The 18,808-nt window shown below is 48.5% G+C and overlaps 2 protein-coding genes across 42 annotated transcripts in view; both read left to right on the plus strand.

Annotated features, from left to right (window-relative positions):
• The window catches only part of PLEKHA6 (pleckstrin homology domain containing A6), a 160,499-nt gene that overhangs the window by 28,745 nt on the left and 112,946 nt on the right, over window positions 1–18,808 (plus strand). The window contains exon 1 of one of the 41 annotated variants that reach the window (XM_016936801.4): window positions 18,181–18,804. The exons of the other annotated variants lie outside the window; for them this stretch is intronic. The gene's annotated coding sequence lies outside the window, so the exon portion shown is untranslated. Of the gene's footprint in view, window positions 1–18,180; window positions 18,805–18,808 lie in introns of those variants that run through there. 41 annotated transcript variants of the gene reach the window in all.
• LOC129138108 (large ribosomal subunit protein eL21-like) lies at window positions 2,109–3,955 on the plus strand. The gene has a single exon (XM_063793086.1). The coding sequence runs from the start codon at window positions 3,446–3,448 to the stop codon at window positions 3,911–3,913; it is 468 nt and encodes a 155-aa protein (XP_063649156.1). The 5' UTR covers window positions 2,109–3,445; the 3' UTR covers window positions 3,914–3,955.

An 18,808-nucleotide genomic window follows, 5' to 3' on the forward strand; every position in this document is an offset into this window, starting at 1 on the left:
TCCCCCCGCCCCCATCTCCCAGACAATTTTACCTCTTTGAGCTTTGATTTCTTCATCTGTAAAATGGAGAGAACTTGGACCTCTAGGGCCCATGTTTGGGAGCAGTGCCTGGCACCGTCAGCGGTGGGTTCCTTCCTCTCCTTCCATAGTGATTTTTGATTTGGTGGCTGCTTTCCAGCCTGTGAAGAGCTTGCACTAGAGGCCAACCCTGCTCTGAGCCCAGCCCTGCGGAGGGGATGGTGGTGGGATGGTTGGAATTCTTGAGAAATTAGAGACATGGCTCTTACCTCAAGGAGTTTACCAGCTCACTCTGCTGAGGGCAGAACGCAAGTTACACAGGTGGGAACATCTGCAAGAGCAAGGAAGGTTTTTTTATTTTTGTTTTTGTTTTTGAGACACGGTCTTATTCTGTCACCCATGCTGGAGTGTCCTGGTGACATCATAGCTCATTGCAGCCTTGACCTCCCTGGCTCAAGCCATCCTCCCACCTCAGCCTCTCAAGGAGCTGGGACTACACATGCTCGCCACTGTGCCCAGCTAATTTTTGTATTTTTTGGTAGAGACGGTTTCACCATGTTGTCCAGGCTGGTCTTGAACTTCTGGGCTCAAGTGAGCCATCTGCCTCAGCTTCCCAAAGTGCTGGGATTACAGACATGAACCACTGCGCCTGGCCAGAATGTTTTAAAAGGAAGACATCAAAATTTTTGACTGCAACCAGTAGAAATACATTCCAGGAGCACATGCGTGTTACCCTTACTGTAAGTGGTGCATGTCATATTGCAGTCTTGTCTGGCCTATACATATTTATTTTTAAGGATAGTCTTCACCCTTCAACTTGCTTTCACACTCACAGATGAGTCACTTCTTTCAGTGAAACACTGAGACAGCATGCGCACTAAGGCTCTTCAGGTATGTATAGGCCCTCCCCCACTGCTCTCACCTTCCGGGTGCCATCACCTGGGGGATCCTCGCCACTCTGATCTATGAAGTCAACGAGACTGAGAAGTCTCATGACTTGCCTAGGGCCAGAAGCAGCAAGTCCTGGAGCCAAGGCTCGAGCTGGGTCTCTGTTGCTCAGGTCCACAGCCCACCCTAACACCTGCTGAATCTGCTGCCCAGTTTTATTCCTGCTGTGAGGAGAACTCAAGGATTCTTTTTTTTTTTGAGATGGAGTCCTGCTCTGTTGCCCAGGCTGGAGCGCAGTGGCGTGATCTTGGCTCACTGCAACCTCTGGCTCCTGGGTTCAAGTGATTCTCCTGCCTCAGCCTCCCAAGTAGCTGGGATTACAGGCACACACCACCATGCCCAGCTAATTTTTTTGTACTTTTAGTAGAGACGGGGTTTCGCCATATTGGCCAGGCTGGTTTCGAACTCCTGACCTCAAGTGATCCGCCCGCCTCGGCCTCCCAAAGTGCTGGGATTATAGGCATGAGCCACCGCACCCGGCCAGGAACTCAAGGATTCTTATAGGGAGAGAAAGAGAGATCTCAAGATCCAAACAGATCCCAGGTGTCTGTCCTGGCCGCCTTAAAATTGAGGGCCTGGAGCCAGGCCCGGAACTCAGGCTCCTCTTGTCTGCTGTCTCGGGGACTGCAGAGGCTGGGACTGAGGAGAGCTGTGAAAAGAGAAGGCCAAGCTTGAAGCAGTCTGGGTGTTCCCTCCGTGTCTGAGGGGAGTCAGCCGGGAAGGATGGGTGGGGCTAGCTGCGTGGGCTGAAGCTAACCCCTCCCGACAAGCTGTTCTGGTTGCCAAGCAACTGGACCTCACTGTGAGGGCAGACTTGGTGTCAGGGGCCCAGGCCATGCCTAGAGGCCTCAGGCTTCTGGGAGGTTTTTTTGACAGGAAAGCCTTAAACCAGTCCCCAGAGAAGCCCGTTTCTCATTGTCTATCTCCCATCTGACAATGGAGATGACAGTCAGCAGGATGTCTGCCAAGTGTGGCCTTGAGCACAGGCTAAGGTCAGCAGGGTGGGGGAGACGGCAGGGGGGGGTTGGCACCTGGTGGCTGAGTTGGGAGTGCCTGAAGCAAGAGGGGCGTGAGTGGCTGTGGAATACCCAGGCCGAATGCTGACCCTATAAATATTTATTGTGATAAAATAAAGATAAGGCCTGGAATGAGAAGCAGGAGCGAATGAAGGAATCCACACTGCTTGGTTCCATTTTCAGCCATGCTGTGTGAATTTAGCCTGTGTGTCCATCTCTCAGGACCGGGTTGGTTTGTGTGGGGTTCACTAGCTGGTACTGTTCTTTCCCTTCCCACATGGACTTTGCTCTTTGCAAACAGAAGAACGGGCAAGGCATTTATGGCTGGGAGACATTTCCTTGCTGTTTGGGCGTATTCTCTTTTCAGCTTCAAGCTGCCCAACCTGCCCTGTGTTGAAGGGAGGGCTGAGGGGTGGCTGATGGCTGAATTAGGGCCCATGGCTTGGGAAGAAGGTTGCAGAGGGTCAAGAAGCTTCAGCTCTAGCTGTGTCCTGGTCTCTCTAGGTTTCTTGTTAATTTACTCAGCACCCACTGCTTTAAGCAGCATTTCCAACTGTAAAAATGAGAGCAGTCAGAAGGTATCTTGTCCAGGCTCTTGATTTGGTATTTACGGCTCTTGGTGCCTCTGTAACATGTGGTGTTACAGGCCAGGGTGGTGGGTGTGTGCGACTAGGAATTCCGCTGAAATTCAAGTGGGATGTACGTTTCTAGCTCCAGCTGGGTGAGTAGAGGCTGGGGAGATGGTGGGTTTCTGATAAGGAGAATCGGTACTTCACGATGGTACCAGCTGGCAAGGAGAGCATGCCCAGTGCTTCAAGAAGAGCTGATTTACACTGTGAAATTGGATGAGTATCTTTCTCGTAGGAACCCCTAATCTCTGCATCCATATACTCTGCCATCTACCCACTCAATATACTCTATTCTCCCAGCTTGTCCAGGGTGACCTTTTGTTGCGGGAAGTCAGGGACCCAAAATGGAGGGACCGACTGAAGCCATGGCAGAAGAACGTGGTTTGCGAAGATTTCATGGACATTTATTAGTTCCCCAAATTAATACTTTTATAATTTCTTATGCCTGTCTTTACTGCAATCTCTAAACATAAATTGTGAAGATTTCATGGATACTTATCGCTTCCCCAATCAATACCCTTGTGATTTCCTATGCCTGTCTTTACTTTAATCTCTTAATCCTGTCGTCTGGTAAACCGAGGAGGATGTATGTCGCCTCAGGACCCTGTGATAATTGCGTTAACTGCACAAATTGTAGAGCATGTGTGTTTAAACAATATGAAATCTGGGTACCTTGAAAAAAGAACAGGATAACAGCAATGTTTAGGGAACAAGAGAGATCACCTTAAACTCTGACCGCCCGTGAGCCAGGCAGAACAGAGCCATATTTCTCTTCTTTCAAAAGCAAATGGGAGCCTTTTGGCCATAACCGCCATCTTCCAGTAATTTGCCAAAATGACGAATACAAAGGGAAAGAGGAGAGGCACCCGATGTATGTTCTCTAGGCCTTTTAGAAAACATGGAGTTGTTCCTTTGGCCACGTATATGCGAGTCTATAAGAAAGGTGATATTGTAGACATCAAGGGAATGGGTACTGTTCAAAAAGGAACGCCCCACATGCATTACCATGGCAAAACTGGAAGAGTCTACAATGTTACCCAGCATGCTGTTGGCATTGTTGTAAACAAACAAGTTAAAGGCAAGATTCTTGCCAAGAGAATTAATGTGCGTATTGAGCACATTAAGCACTCTAAGAGCCGAGATAGCTTCCTGAAACGTGTGAAGGAAAATGATCAGAAAAAGAAAGAAGCCAAAGAGAAAGTTACCTGGATTCAACTAAAGCGCCAGCCTGCTCCACCCAGAGAAGCACACTTTGTGAGAACCAATGGGAAGGAGCCTGAGCTGCTGGAACCTATTCCCTAAGAATTCATGGCATAATAGGTGTTAAAAAAAAAAAAAAAGTTAACGACCTCTGGGCTGTAAAAAAAAAAAAAAAGAAAGCAAATGGGAGAAATATCGCTGAATTCTTTTTCTCAGCAAGGAACATCCCTGGGAAAGAGAATACAAAGAGTCTGTTTCTGAGGTGATGGGTCACTTACCCATGGCCACATTGGGAAGTGAGGGAGGAATCAGAATTAGAATTTATGGATGTTTCCATGTTTCCTGCTGAGCCATCTTCTTGCCCCTCGTGTGACCCAACTGTGAGTGTGGGTGTGTATTAACCAGTAAGAGAAATAGAGGTGTGGGGGATGTGGTTATTTATTTGACTCCACTTTGTCATGGCTTCCCCTGTGGTCATGGCTCATTTGTGGTGGCTCAGAGCTGCCCAGCTGGCCACCCCTCCTCAGGTGCCCAGACCCGTGTTCTGGAAGAGGCAGGTGGTAGATGCTGCCTCCTCTAGGGGGGTGAGAGTGAGAGTGTTTGCTGCTCTCATGTTCCCATGCATACAGAGAGGGCCTGTCAGCTGCTCTAGGTATAATCGAGGGGGCTGTCAGACAGTGCAGAAATCTAGTCACAAAGCAGCTGAGGCAGGGCTTAGAGGCAGAGCTAGGGTGGAGGGAGAATCAGAGACCACACCCAGTGCCAGTAGTCTTCCTTGCTCCCTGCTGCCCACTTGTGATTGAGGAGGGGGCTATCCAATGGGGCAGCAGCTCCTCTAGGAGCCATAGCTTCCCTTTGCAGAACAGGCCTTCTCTGAATCCAGAAACCAAGTGTCCCCACTTAAAGCCAGCTAACTACCTGGTGGTGGCTAGCAGGGTGAGCTTTGCTCATTCTCTTCTTTTCTCTGTACTCCTCTCCACACCTTTCTGCTCTTCCTTGCTATCCCTGTAACAGGGGTCACTTTTCTTGTGTGTGTTCAGATGTGAGTGTGGAGAGCGACTGGGAAGTTGGGTGAGCTGATTTTCTCCAGGGCTTCTGGTCTCTTACCATTAAGGTTAAGTGACTCAGCAGAGAAAGGAGGGTTTGCTCCAGTGGCTTTGCTGGGGGGAACCTGCTCTGGGGTCAGGGGGAGCAGAACATAGTGTGGGGGAAGAGGGGACAGGAGGAGTTGTTGTTGGCCCTGCTGTTCTTTTCAGGGAAATGCTTGAGTGCCTCCTCCACCAGCTCTCTAGTACTTGTGCTGTGGGTGAGGCTGAACCCAGGTCACAGTGCACGTGGGCGCTGGGGGAGGGTAACGGGGAGATCCTGTGACATCTGCCTCATGGTGGCACCCAGACCCGAGGGGGGTGGGAAGAAGAGAACCTGAGACCTCTGGAAGAGTGGCACAGCAGAGATGGGGAGTGTGGAGAGGGTTCTCAGTGGAAAGAAACCTCGAAGGGAGTGGGGCCAGGGGGCTGAGCAAAGAAGCCTGGGTTGGCAGGCATAGGGGAAGCTCAGGCACCTTCTGATGGGCTGTGTGTGGTCAAGCTGTCCTGGCCTCCTTGTTAGGAAAGTCTGCAGGGAGGGGGTAGAGTGGTAAGCATGGAGACAGAGAGTGTCTAGACCTCAGGAAGGACTTTTTTGTATCAAAATAGAAAGCATCCCAATCGGGCCCAGTGTCTTCCAGATTTGGTGTTGTCAGAACCAAGGCCAAAGTCATCAACACTTATACTTATTAAGTTATATTTTTAAAAGTGTCCTTTAATTGGCTGAATCAGCCAGTTGGAAATACAAGTTGTTCTGAAATATTCCATCCACATATGTCTTTCTCGCCGATAAATGTGTATCTCCCCACAGCAATTAACACAATATCTTGAAAGAGTTGGTGCTCGGTAAGTCGCTTTCCCCACCTTCTCCAGGTATTATGCTTGGGGCAGGGGTGACATACAGGGAATGAGGTGCGGGAACTCTGGTTATGATGGAACTCTCACACCCACATTTTTTCCTGGGCTAGATTTCAGCTTGTTTCTCCACCTTCTGGCTCAGAGCCAGGATCCCTGCTTCCCAGTCACTGGCTGAAGGATTGGCAGGATGGGGCTGGATCACGTCTCGTCTGTCCTTTTCTGCTTTCCTCCTTGGAGATGTTGCTTTGTCACTCACTTCTGGGGCACCCTGATAATATGGATGAGCTACTGGTCTGCAGTATAATTAATTTGGGTTAGAAAACACTGAACCTCTTTTATACTTTTTATAATTGACTCTATATATTTTTAAATGTTTCTTTTTTTTTTTTTTTTTTTTTTTGAGATGGAGTCTCACTCTGTCACCCAGGCTGGAATGCAATGGCACAATCTCGGCTGACTGCAACCTCTGCCTCCCGGGTTCAAGCAATTCTCCTGCCTCAGCCTCTGGAGCAGCTGGGATTACAGGTGTGCTCCACCACGTCCAGCTTATTTTTGTATTTTTAGTAGAGACGGGGTTTCACCATGTTGGCCAGGCTAGTCTTCCACTCCTGAGCTCAAATGATCCACCTGCCTAGGCCTCCCAAAGTGCTAGGATTACAGGCGTGAGCCACCAAGCCTGGCCTTAAATGTTTGTTTTTGAGAAGGAGCGGGCTGTTTTCAGCCAGCTTAGAGGAGTTTATCACTTCCACAAGAACCTCAGGAGAGAACAGGTCAGGGAAGAGCGAGGTGTCAGCAGCAACAGCTCATTTACATATTTTCTGCAACTCTTCCCTTGGCTCAAATTGCAGGCATCCTGGCCAAGTTTCTTTATTTTTTCGAGATAGGGTCTTGCTGTGTTGCCCAGGCTGGTCTCAAACTCCTGGGCTTAAGCTATCCTCCTGCCTCAGCCTCCTGAGTAGCTGGGATTATAGGCACGCACCACTGAGCCTGGCTCTGGCCAAGTTTTAGTCTGGGCATTACTGTCACTTTCTCTCCATCACACACACCAAAATCAGGGGCAAGTCTGGGCTTAATGTAGCTCATTATAGACGCTGTGCTCCTGGTGTCAGAGTCTATTTTTCCAGATGGAATGACCAGGATGGGGGAGGGACTGAGAATCTCAGCCTTGAAAGTAATCTTTCACTTGGTCAGCTTTTCTCCCATATAGCAGGTGCCTTTCTAGTATCTCGGGCACATGGTCAGGCCAGCCACTGCTTGAAAGCCCCCAGTGACTAGGAGCACTGCCCTGTGAAGTAGCTTTTTCTATTGTTATGGACAGTTTCAACTTGTATCATTCCTTAATGTTGAGCTTAAGTTTCCTTCTAACTTCCACACGGTGGTACCAGTTCAACATCCTGGCCATCCTTTTCTGGGCTCAATTGTTTATCATTGTTTCAAGAGTCAGGCAAGTATGGGGAGAGCGTATAACCCAGTGGGGAAGATACAGGGTCTGTCATATGCCTGCCTGGGTTTGCACTTGGCTTCCCACTCACCAGCTGTGTGACCCCGGTTATAATCCTTAACCTCTCTGAGCCTTGGTTTAGTCATCTGTAAAATGTGAGTGATGATGGTACTTACCTCATAGAGTTGTTGAGAGGGTTAAATACATTAATACATGTAAAAAGCTTGGAACAGTGCCTGGCAACCAAAGGCAATTCAGTACATGGTAGCTTTTAATCTCTCTTGAAATAAATTGTCTGGAATTGAACACAATACTCTAGACATGGTCTGTTCCATGGGACCCTGATGCCCTCCAACTTGATGATATATTTCTATTATGTCAGACTAAATTTGCAAATCACTGGTGTTTAAATTGAGCTCATTGTACTGAAGCCCTCAGGTTATTTTCCCACGGACAGCTGTCAGGCTTAGATCTCCCCTTTGCTGCATAAAAGATGTGATCTGAGTTAGAGGGAAGGTCAGGGTCAAGGGGAGCCCAAAGCCTCCCCTCACATTGGTTCCAAACACACGTGAACTCTCATTGATGCAGTCGCGTCCTTTTTATAATGCTGTTCTGCGATCTGGAGTTCTATTTGGAAATTCTCTTGACCCACACTGGGCTAAAATAAAATTCCCTCCCCATGGGTCTTTTCTTTCTTTCAGTGGGTCTCTTTTATTCTTCTTTGCTCATTCATTGCATTTGCTTATCAGGTGAGCTGAGCACTTACTGTTGGGAACTTCCTTACCTCCAACTCTAGCTCCTCTACTTCTCCAAGTTCCCAGGCTATAGGGGAAAAGACACAGGTGCCCACAGCATAATCAGAGTGACTGTTTTCACAGACAAACTTCTGGGGCTCTCTAAATCCTTGCTCTTCATGGTCCACTAGCATCTGTATCATCAGGGAGCTTGCTGGAAATGCAGAATCTCAGGCCTCACCCCAACATGCTGAATCAGAATCTATGTTTTAACAAGGCCCTCCAGGTGATTCATATGCACATTAAAAGCGGAGAAGCCTTGCTCTAAGTTATTCAATGTGGAGTAGGAATGCGGAAAGCAAGAAGCCTATCTTTCAAGGCCTTGATATTAGTCCTACTGACCAGGTTCCTGGGGACATAAAGCTATTTCTGTACTATTTGATCACAAGCTATTTCTTGGAATGCTCATAATAAAGGTTTGTTTGTTTGTTTGTTTGTTTTTGCTATGTTGCCCAGGCTGGTCTTGAACTCCTAGAACAATTCTCCCGCCTCAGCCTCCTGAATAGCTGGGACTACAAGCGTGCACCACTGTGCTCAGCTCATAATGTTTTTATAAAATACTCATTTTCTTTTCTTTTTTGAGACAGAGTTTCATTCTGTTGCCCAGGAGGGAGTGCAGTGGCGCAATCTCGGCTCACTGCAACCTCTGCCTCCCAGGCTCAAGCGATCCTCCTGCCTCAGCCTCCCGAGTAGCTGGGATGACAGGCATGTGCCACCACACACGGTTAACTTTTGTATTTTTAATAGAGACGGGGTTTCACCATGTTGGCCAGCCTGCTCTTGATTCCTGACATCAAATGATCTGCCCGCCTCAGCCTTTCAAAATGCTGGGATTACAAGCATGAGCCACCGCACCTGGCCACTCATGCATTTGAAAAAATATAGATTGTACTTATGTTTTCCCCATTTTATTAGTAACATACTCTTGAGCTCATGTATTTCAAACCACTGGATGTGTACAGTTGGAATCTTAAAGTTTAAATGTTTGGTTTTATGTTTCTGATCTACTTTTTTTGGTTAATATTAGGCTATGATTCCAGTATATGGAATCCTCATTCTGCCATCACTGTGTTAGTCATCCCTCCCAGCTTTGTCAGTAGCAAATCTGATAACCATGCCTTCTAAGTCTTTATGCAAATCATGGATGAAAATGTAGACCACAGCAGGATCAAGAACAGATCCCTGTGGTGCACCCTTAGAAGCTCATTCATTTATTTAGCCAGCAATGTTGACTTCCAGAGCTCCATCCCTGCAATCAGATGAACTGGTTATAGCTCCTCCCCTGTTCCCTGCTGACCTTTGGCAAGGTATTACTACACCAGACTCCCAGTTCTTTATCTGTAGCCAAGGAAGTTGGAGTAGTCACCAGCATCCTCTGGGGGGTGCTTTAAAGAAATGCATGTTCCTGGGCCCCTACCCTTTCCCCCACAGATCCTGGTTCAGTTGGTCTCTGGTGGGTACCCAACATCAGTATTTTGAAAAAGCCCTCAAAGCAGAGAGCAAAAAGTTCTCTGGGTAATTCTAGTGCGAAGCCAGGATTGAGAACCACTGGGCCAGATAATCTCTAACAACCATGATCTGCCTTCCTGATCCAAGAGGATTCCTGGGGGCCTGGTACACATCTTCTGGGGCTTCTTGTCCTATGGCCTGAGCCCTGCTGGCTGCAGACCACGGTAGGAGAGGGGGCCTAGCTGGCTGGTAGAGCACCGTGGCCAGGCACCGGGTGTGCTGTACAGGACTATAAAGCACCCTGGTCTTCCCCACATCCCTGGGAGAAGAGTTGGGATGCCTCCTATCAGCTGCTCGCTCTCCTGCCCATCTTCTCTGGACAAAAGAATCATCTCTGACTTCTCTGAAGTTAGCTCCTTCTCTGTGTTTCTGAGTTTGCTGCTTAACAAAAATAGCCAAAGGCCAGTGTAAGTCTGTTTCGGGGATCAGCACCCTGTCTGATTCCTCTCTTTGTCTTCTGTTTCTTTCCTCCCATAACTTTGGAGGCAACAGCACCTCTGAGGCCTTCTCTTGCATCTCTTTCTCTCTATAGACTCCCACAGGCTGAGGACTGCACCATTCCAGAGCCATAGCAGCTCCCAGGAATGTTGCTGGCCAACGCATGAACACAAAAAGACCTCTCTGACATGGCCCTGGGGGTCAGGGTACCTACTTGCCCAGCTTGGCTCATTTGAGGCAAGACCAGCTTCTACCTTGGGGCTCAGGTTGTTGCTTTGAGCATCGCTTGCCTGGTTCTGGGATATGAGTGTGTCCAGGATGTGTGGTCTCATCTTCTCCCTGCCTCTCCGCAGTTGTGCTGGTACGGGAGTGTCTCTGCAGTGGGCCTGTTAATTGGTGCTTCAGCTGGCTGATTGACTCTAATGCGGGTGAACATTTATTTACCCCAGCAGCCGCCTCTCAGACAGCCGTTAATTGCAGGCACGAGAGAGACAATAATTACGGGATAATGGGTGGCTTTTGTGTGAGTCCTTCTCTTTGCACTGTGTCAGCAAACACAGAGGGTTTGTTTTCTAACATTCAGCTACCCTGCTGGGGAATAACACACCCCCCTCCCACTCACTCCATCCCTGTCATCCAGTCCACCCTTCCCTTTCCCTGTCCTGGGTGACAGAACATGTTCCAATTTTCCAAAATATTGTCTCCTTCCAATTCTCATGCGGTCATGACCCCATTTTTTTGATTTGTGAGGTCTAACTTGTACTTTTAAAAAAGTAATGCTTAATTAACTTTGCCTAAAAATGGGTAAGCAAATGTTAAACGATATGCCTATTCCATGTGCCTCCTGATCTTTGTTAATATAGTTTATATAGTTGTAATTAGTTTATACAGTTAATATAGTTTATATAGTTGTAATCCTGTGTTTATATAGTTGTAATTGATGTGTAGCTAGTGTCTTGTGTCATGAATTTCTTTTTTGTTTAATATTATTTTATACAAACACTCCCAGGTATGATAATGATCTATAAATTTGTCATTTTAAATAGCTATAAGTAATTCTGTCATGTTGCTCCATTACTGGATTGCTTTTCTCTTATTACTGAGAATTTGGGTTGTTTCCAATTTGTTGCTATTATGAATAGCTCTGCTATAAATGTCTTTACATGTACTGATTTTCCCCCTAGTTATTTCCCTGGGGGTTCATTGAATTATGAAGTTATATTGATCTGGGATCCTGTTGGGAAGAATGGAGGGGCTTGGGGAGCTGGAGGCTACTGGGAAAGTTTAACTGATTCCCTCCTCTCCCTCTCCCAGCACACAATTCCTCTTCTTCTCACCTCTTTTCACATCCATTTTGAGTATGATCCTTGCCCCAATTTCCCTAGTAACAGCCCAGGTTGGTGAGATGGAGACTTAGTGTTCCGGTTATGTATTGCCGCATAGCAGGCCACCCAAAATGTAGTGGCTGAGAACAAGGGCTGATGCCTGTCTCTCAGGGTTCTCTAGGTTGACTGGGCTCGGGGAGGGGTAGCCCTTGCTTGGGTCATTTCCGGCCGTGGCCATCCTCTGAAGGCTCGACTGGCTGGGCTGCCAGGGAGGCTCCTCACATGTCTGGCAAAGGATGCCAGCTGTCATCGGGGAGCTCAGCGGGGCCTGTCAACCTGAGCACCACAAGTGGCCTCTCCACGTGGCTTGGACTTCCCTCAGTGAGGCGGTTGGTTCTAAAACAGAATGTCTCAAGAGAGCGTTCCAGGAGACCCAAGTGGAAACTGCAAGACTTCTTATGCCCTAGCCTCAGGAGTCACACAGAGTCATGTCCGTTACATGCTGCTGGTCCAACTGAGCCTGCCCGGATGCGCGGGGTGGGGAATTGACTCCACTTCCCAATGGGAGGGAACAGCAAAGAATCTGCAGACCTTTTTGGTCTTCCACTCTTGAAGACTGAAAGCATGTATTGGTTAGTAGCCTATGCATCCTACCGGGGTCTGCCTTAGGAGAGGCCATGCGAGAGTCCCTCTCCCCATCCCCTTCATTTCCACAGAAGCAGTCTGCTCCTGTCTTACTTCCATTTACCAAAATCCTGCCCGTTTTCAGAAGTCATCTGATCTCTCAGCCTTCCCTGGTTGCCCACAGGAGCCACAAGTCTCCCTGTCTTTATCTGCCTTTGTCTCACATGGCTCTTCTCACAGTTGTTTATGGGCTTGGCTTGCTAGGTTGTAAACTCTTGGAAGGCAAAGACTCTGTCATGTTCTTCTTGTTAATCTCAACACCCCACCCTAAAGACCTAGTAAAGTTCCTGGCATAGAAAAGGGCTTCCATAAATTCCATCTGCTTTCCCCTTTTTCACACATTTGAGACTGCACTTCCTGTTGAACTAATGAGTTCTTGTGAACTAATGACCTTAATGGAGCGGGGGATGGTGGGAAGAGAACAAGCACTTGCCACACACTTTGTATGTGCACTTAACAGAGCAGGCTAGGAGCTTTACATATATTCTTTCACATATGTAAAAGAATTCTTTTACATTCTTTTACATATGTGGCAGCCACTGGGAAGGGACTTCCTTGGTAGAGCTGGAAAGTAAGTAGCAGCATTCCTATTTTATAGAGGATGGAGTTGAGGTTTGGAAATGTTAGGTAACATGTGCACAGTGACATAGTTGGGTCACCTAGTTAGAAAGTCATGGAGCCATAATTCAAATCTAGGTCTTCGGGAATTTAAGGCACACATTCCCTTCTGTAGGCTTAACCTCTTGGAACCTCAGTTTCCTCATCTGTAAATGGAGAGAAGAATACTTCATAGGGTTGTTTGGATGAAAAGAAATAAGACTGTAAGCCATCCAGGGCTGCACTTGGCATCGAGTGGGCATTCATTCCCTATTGCCTGTCATGCCATGGCTTCTTGTTCTCAAGGCTTTGACAAGCACTTTACCCACCTGGCATGCTTTATGGCTGGCAACGCAGTTGACAGGTTTGCCCTCCTCATCTTTGGGTGTGTGCATTGTTCACCAGCATACATATGACTACTGTGGTACGTGCCTCCCAATTGCTCCTCCCCTTCCACTGGAGCACAAGTGAGTCATTTTCCCTGGATTCCCCCCCAAGTGAGAGACCGCCATCTTCTTTCTAACACAGTGCAGACAGCCAGGTCTCCAGTCACCCCAGAGGCTTCTCCTAGAGCAGCTGGGGTGAGGGATTCCACCTTTCCACATTAATTGCTTTTGTTTGCTCCTTTAAAATTAATTCCAATGAGATCTCATTAATTCTTTCTTTTTCCTCATCTCATGCTCACTTGTTGTCTTCACTACTCAGTTCTGTTTTCCATTTTTTGGTCTCGCTCTGTCTCAGAGCATGTAGGAGCCCCATTCAGAATGATTCTGCAATGGTGACATCTCGCCGGGTGAGTTAGGATGTAGGCTAGTAAGGAGGTAGCAGCTACTGGAAAGGGGCTTGCTTGGTAGAGCTGGGGAGAGCTATAATTTATGTCTTTTGCTTCCTGATTCCCTTCCTTCTTATTCCTTTGGCTCTGGTCTCCTCATTCTCTGGCCTGAAGCATTGCCTGGGAAGGGAGGAGCTGGCTGGTTTAGGCGTCCACTAGTCTGGTCTGATCTGTCCCTTCATTCCCCAACTCAGTTTCATCTCCAACTCCCCTGCCTGGCCATTGATATATGGCATAGAGTTGCCAGAATCACAGAAGGCAGAGGAGATTGGATTCTTTCTCTTAACTCTTCTCATACCCTTCCCTCCAAGGGTTCAAACTGAAAAGTCTGGGAGTCCAGAAAGAGATGAGATTTTAAAAGCTCTTTCCTCCCTGCCTTCAGGCTCTTCTTTCTTTCCAGTGCTAGTCCTTTGGAGGAGCAGCAGGGCTGAGGGGCAGGCAAAATGGAAGCCTTCCCAGCAAACTGCCCTGCCAGAGCCTTGGAGGAGGCCTCTTTAGACCTGGCTTTCTTTATTGTTCTGGTACAGCCCTAGCAGGGGACTTGTCACAGGCAGTTGCTAGCTTTTGTGATTCTGTTCCAGTCATTGACCTGGATGCCTGGAGTTTGACAAATCTTCAAGTAAGGAAAAGCATTTCCTGCATCCATGTGAATTTGCAAATATATGTCTTTTGTGCTTACAAGCCCATGGGAGGGTAAGGCAGGGAGGAGGAGGGCAGAATGCAAGCTGGGCAGTATGCAAGTTGGCCTAGTGCATGATCTAAGTATTTTCCCCAGTGTATGTATGTGCGTGCACACACACACACACACACACACGCTCACACACCTCTTTCAGGAGGTCTGCCCTGATGGCCTCAGCTAGAACTAACCTCTCCTTCCGCTGAATTCCTGTGGCACCAGTGACTTGTATCACTCACAGCAAATCTATGCTTTCAGTTGTACAGTGGTAGCAGAAGATCGTATTGGATAAATAAGTTGGGGCTGGATTGTAAAAGACCTTGCATTTCAAGCCTCCATCCTGCAGACAGTAGAGAAGCACTGCAGGTTTGTGAGCCAGGGCATGATTGGATTGTCACTTGCGGGGAGCAGGGAGACCAGACCAGAGGTGGAGGCACCCCGTCATCTCAAGGGCAACAGGACTGGGGATGACTTGGTGCAGGTGGGTTGCTGGACCAGTTTAATCTGCAGTCTGAAGGCAGTGTCATGGACAGGGAAGATTGGTTGGTGATGAGGGTTTAGGATGCCGCACTGAGAGCTGTTTTGGGGGCTCAGTGGGTGTGGTTGGGGACCTGTGTCTTAGGGTAGAGTTGGTGACTGGAGACAGAAGAAGACCAGATGGAATTAGGTACAGGACCCTTACAAAGCCCTTCTTGACACTAGAGAAGTTTACACTGGGCCACCCCCTTATGTAGGGGCATGTGCCCTGGAACACTTTAGAGGCTTCTCTTAAAGGTGACATGGCAGAATTATTTGCTGGCTATCAAAGTTATTGAGATGAGGTGACAGGGGCTGTGGCAGAGCCGAAGCTATGGGGTCTGGGTCCAAAGACAGGTACAGATGTGCCCTGCCCATGCCACATGGACACTGTCATCCCCCACAGCCCAGCTCAGAGCAGCTGGCCCTTTCACTCCCCCGGGGCTCAGCATTTACTGCCCAGACAGAAAAGGGGAGGGAATGACATGACTCCTTGTCTGTCTGCTTTCTCCCAAGGTCACCTTTGTCTCTGCTTGTCAAAACTGGCATCATCTCCCTGGCACTGCCAGTCCTGGAGCTGGGGGCTGCATGGTGTTCCCTCAATGTCTTCTTGCCTTAACCCAGTTGCTCTGGCAAAGAGCAGGGAGAGGTGCAGCGGCCACTGCGGCGTAAAGATGCCTTTGAGAGATGGGATCCCCTTCAGACTCTTCTCTAGCCCTGAAGTGCAGCCTCCCTCCCTGTCCCCTACTCCAGGAGGGGCCTTCTCCAGGGCCTTTCTCTGCTGGGGAAGGAAGGGAGGGACTTGGTCCAAGGGGGCCAGCCTGGCTGTCTATATGTTGAGAGGAGTTGTCTGCAGTGCTGGGCTGAGGCCAAGCTAAACACCCCCCTGCCCAGCTGCCTGAGCCATTCTGCTTTCCTGGATTGGTGGGGAATGGGAGAGATTGTGTATGTGTGTGGGGGGAAGTGGTGGGGGCAGGGGTTTGTTATCTGCAGGTTAACCCTTGGGAGGCCAAGGGGAAGGAAAGCATCCAGTGGAATAGTGCCGCTGTCTGTTTCTTGGATAGGTGATCTCATCCAGATCAAGTCCTTTAGTGGAAACTAGGAGATGGGGTGTGGATGGGGAAGGAAGAGACATTGGTCAAAGGGTACAAAGTTTCAGTTAGACAAGGGGAATAAATTCTGGTGATCTATTACACAGCATGGTGACTATAGTTAATAATAATATAATAATAAATTATATTTTTAAATTGCTAAAAGAGTAGGTTTTATTTTATTTTATTTTATTTTTTAGACAGAGCCTTGTTCTGTCACCCAGGCTGGAGTGCAGTAGTGCAATCTTGGCTCATGCAACCTCCACCTCCTGAGTTCAAGCTATTCTTGTGCCTTATCTTCCCAAGTAACTGGGATTATAGGTGTGCACTACCGCGCCTGGCTAATTTTTGTATTTTCAGTAGAGATGCGGTTTCATCATGTTGGCCAGACTGATTTCGAATTCCTGACCTCAAGTGATCCACCCACCCTGACCTCCCAAAGTGCTGGGATGACAGGCATGAACCACCCACTGCGCCCTGTCAAGAGTAGGTTTTAAATGTTCTCACCACAAAGAAATGATAAATATGTGAAGTGGTAGATATATTAATTAGCCTAGTTTGATCATTTCACAACGTATACATGTATCAAACCATCGCATTGTACCCCATAAATAGATGCAATCATTATTTATCAAATAGAAAAAGACCAAGTTTGGAATGATAGCCCCAGAACCATCCTCCATGGTGATCTTATGAGGAGCACAAATGTATGTCATAGGTAATTAGGAAAGTTGTGTGGAGGGTCAGAGTCTTTGACTCCCTCTCTTAGGACAAAGATTTGAGATTTGACTGAGCAGGATACAAAGGCTTTGCGTCCCACTCATCTTGTTGCCTCTCCCTGCTACCCTTGGCTCTCCCGCTGTGATGGAGGGTTAGCTATGCTGTCTGCCTTCATCCCTTGCCCAGAAGCATGTTCACCACAGGGGAGCTTTTCCAGGCACCTGGACCAAAGCATATCTGTCCTTACTGCACTTGTATTTCATCCCATCCCAGGACTTCCCCCAGAGCAGGTTCTAGAAATGGGATTCTCTTCCTTGCCACCCCTGCTTTCATATTACCCTTGGCTGTTGTGTTCAAGACCTGGGGACAAATAGTGCAAGGCTAGGCCTCCTCAGAGCTCCCAACCTCAGAGGGACCTTACCATTTTAAATAGGCTGATTAGGAAAGCTTGTCAATGATCAGGAGCATAAAGAATGGACGTTTTTTGTTTTTGAGGGAGTTTTTTGCTAATGAAACCTTGGACTGAAGCCACTGAACTTGCCCGGTCTGGAAGTGGGTTGCTAACTGCATAGCCTGAGAAGGAGCTCTCCCCCAGGGCAGCTGGAGAGCAGGGGCCAGGAGGCTCCTCCCAGAGAGCACGACCTGGGCTGCAGGATTCCCCCTTCCCTGCAAGCTGAGGCCTGGCCTGCTGAAGCGGGTGAGAGAGAGCTCTGAGCTGGAGAGTCAAAGATTTGGGTTCCCAGCTGGCTTTGACACTTCCCTAAGGATGTGTAACTTCAGATCATTCACTATCCCCTTTGAGCTCTAACTGTTTAAATCAGCTGAGAAGGAGAGATAATAATATAGTGCTTCCTTTGGGTTATGTGAAGCTGCAATGAAAAATAGTCAATGTGTGTAAAACGCTATGCAAATGTCAGAGATTATTATTAATATTGTTATTGTTCTTAGGAGAGGCAGAGAACTGGAGTCCTGGGCTTGAGCTGTACTTTCTCTTGGAAGTTTCTGCAGCCCACAGCTTCCTCCCCAATAGAGTAAAGAAGGGGCCTTTGGGGTGGGAATTGCCTGCTCCTCCAAGCCACTTTGCTTTGGGCAAAGCCCTGGAGGGTTAGAGAAACCCTAGTCATCCTACAAACACAAATGCCAGGGCCAGATCATTCCTCCCTGCCCCTGTCCCTTCCTTCCCCTTCTTCCTCACTCTGTTCACTCAGCCAGTTTTCATTTCCCGCCTGGTGGAGCTGGGGGCCTCTGGCTCTCCTGGGCAGGGTGCCCGAGGCCTGGGGGCCTGGGTCTTCTCTGGCTTAGTTTGTCGTTTGCCTTATCCTCATTTGGCGGAGGCATTGCAGAGCCTAACAGAAACCTGCCTCCTCCTCCCTAGGTGGGGCAGGAACTTTCGTTTATGATAATGATACTCTGCATTTATAGAGCGTCTTTTCTACTGAGAGCTCAGAGCACTTTTCCTTCTATGCACACTCTCATCTTTCTGGAAGTGCAGGCTGAGGGAAAGAATCACAGTGACTTTATAACTGAGGCTTGGAGGCACTGAGTAGCTTGCCTTAGGTCATGCAGCCAGCAAGGGGCAGAGCCAGGATTTGAGTTTCAGAGTTGGGACTGCTGCCGGGATTAGTCTTGAGGTCCCTTGACCTTCAGCGAGGGACTTGTTGGCCTGTTTCCTTAGTGCCTAAAGAGTGAGGACTGGGTCAGGCGCAGTGGCTCACGCCTGTAATCCCAGCACTTTGGGAGGCCAAAGTGGGTGGATCACGAGGTCAAGAGTTCAAGACCAGCCTGGCCAACATGGTGAAACCCCATCTCTACTAAAAATACAAAAATTAGCTGGGCATGGTGGCGCGTTCCTGTAATCCCAAATACTCAGGAGGCTGAGGCAGGAGAATTGCTTGAACCGGGACCTGGGAAGCGGAAGTTGCAGTGAGCCGAGATGGATCGTGCCACTGCACTCTAGCCTGGGTGACACAGCGAGACTCTGTCTTAAAAAAAAAAAAACAGTGAGGACTGATGCCTGCTTGCCTGGCTTGGCATGGGTTGATTCAGAGGTAACCTCAGGCCCTGTGGTCCCTGAAGATCAGTGAGTGTGGGGAGGTGGGAGGTGGCGTGGCTTGCAGGCAGCTGTGCCTTGGCCATCTTGTGACTTCCCAGCGTGGGCATGAATATGGAACAAGCACCTTGGCTGAATTCTGGGTTAACCCTCTGTCCCCTGCAGCAACATGCCGGCAAAGGGTGAGCTAGGGCAGCCTCCTTTTGGCTCCTTGATTGGTCTGAGGTGGTGCTTCCTCCCAGCACTCCGCCCCTCAGGAGGCAGGTGGATTAGTCCACTTGTCTCTCTTCCTGGAGCAGGCTGCCAGGAGTTAGGAAAGGAAGCGTTTGGGCATGAGGTGTGTTTGCACCCCGGCTCCTGCACACCTTTCTAGGCTGGTAA

Source organism: Pan troglodytes, chromosome 1, assembly GCF_028858775.2.
Source record: "Pan troglodytes isolate AG18354 chromosome 1, NHGRI_mPanTro3-v2.0_pri, whole genome shotgun sequence".
Classification (NCBI taxonomy): Eukaryota; Metazoa; Chordata; class Mammalia; order Primates; family Hominidae; genus Pan; species Pan troglodytes.

Coding starts and splice junctions, on each gene's coding strand:
- LOC129138108 (XM_063793086.1), top strand. CDS start 3,446: ATGACGAATACAAAGGGAAAGAGGAGAGGCACCCGATGTATGTTCTCT.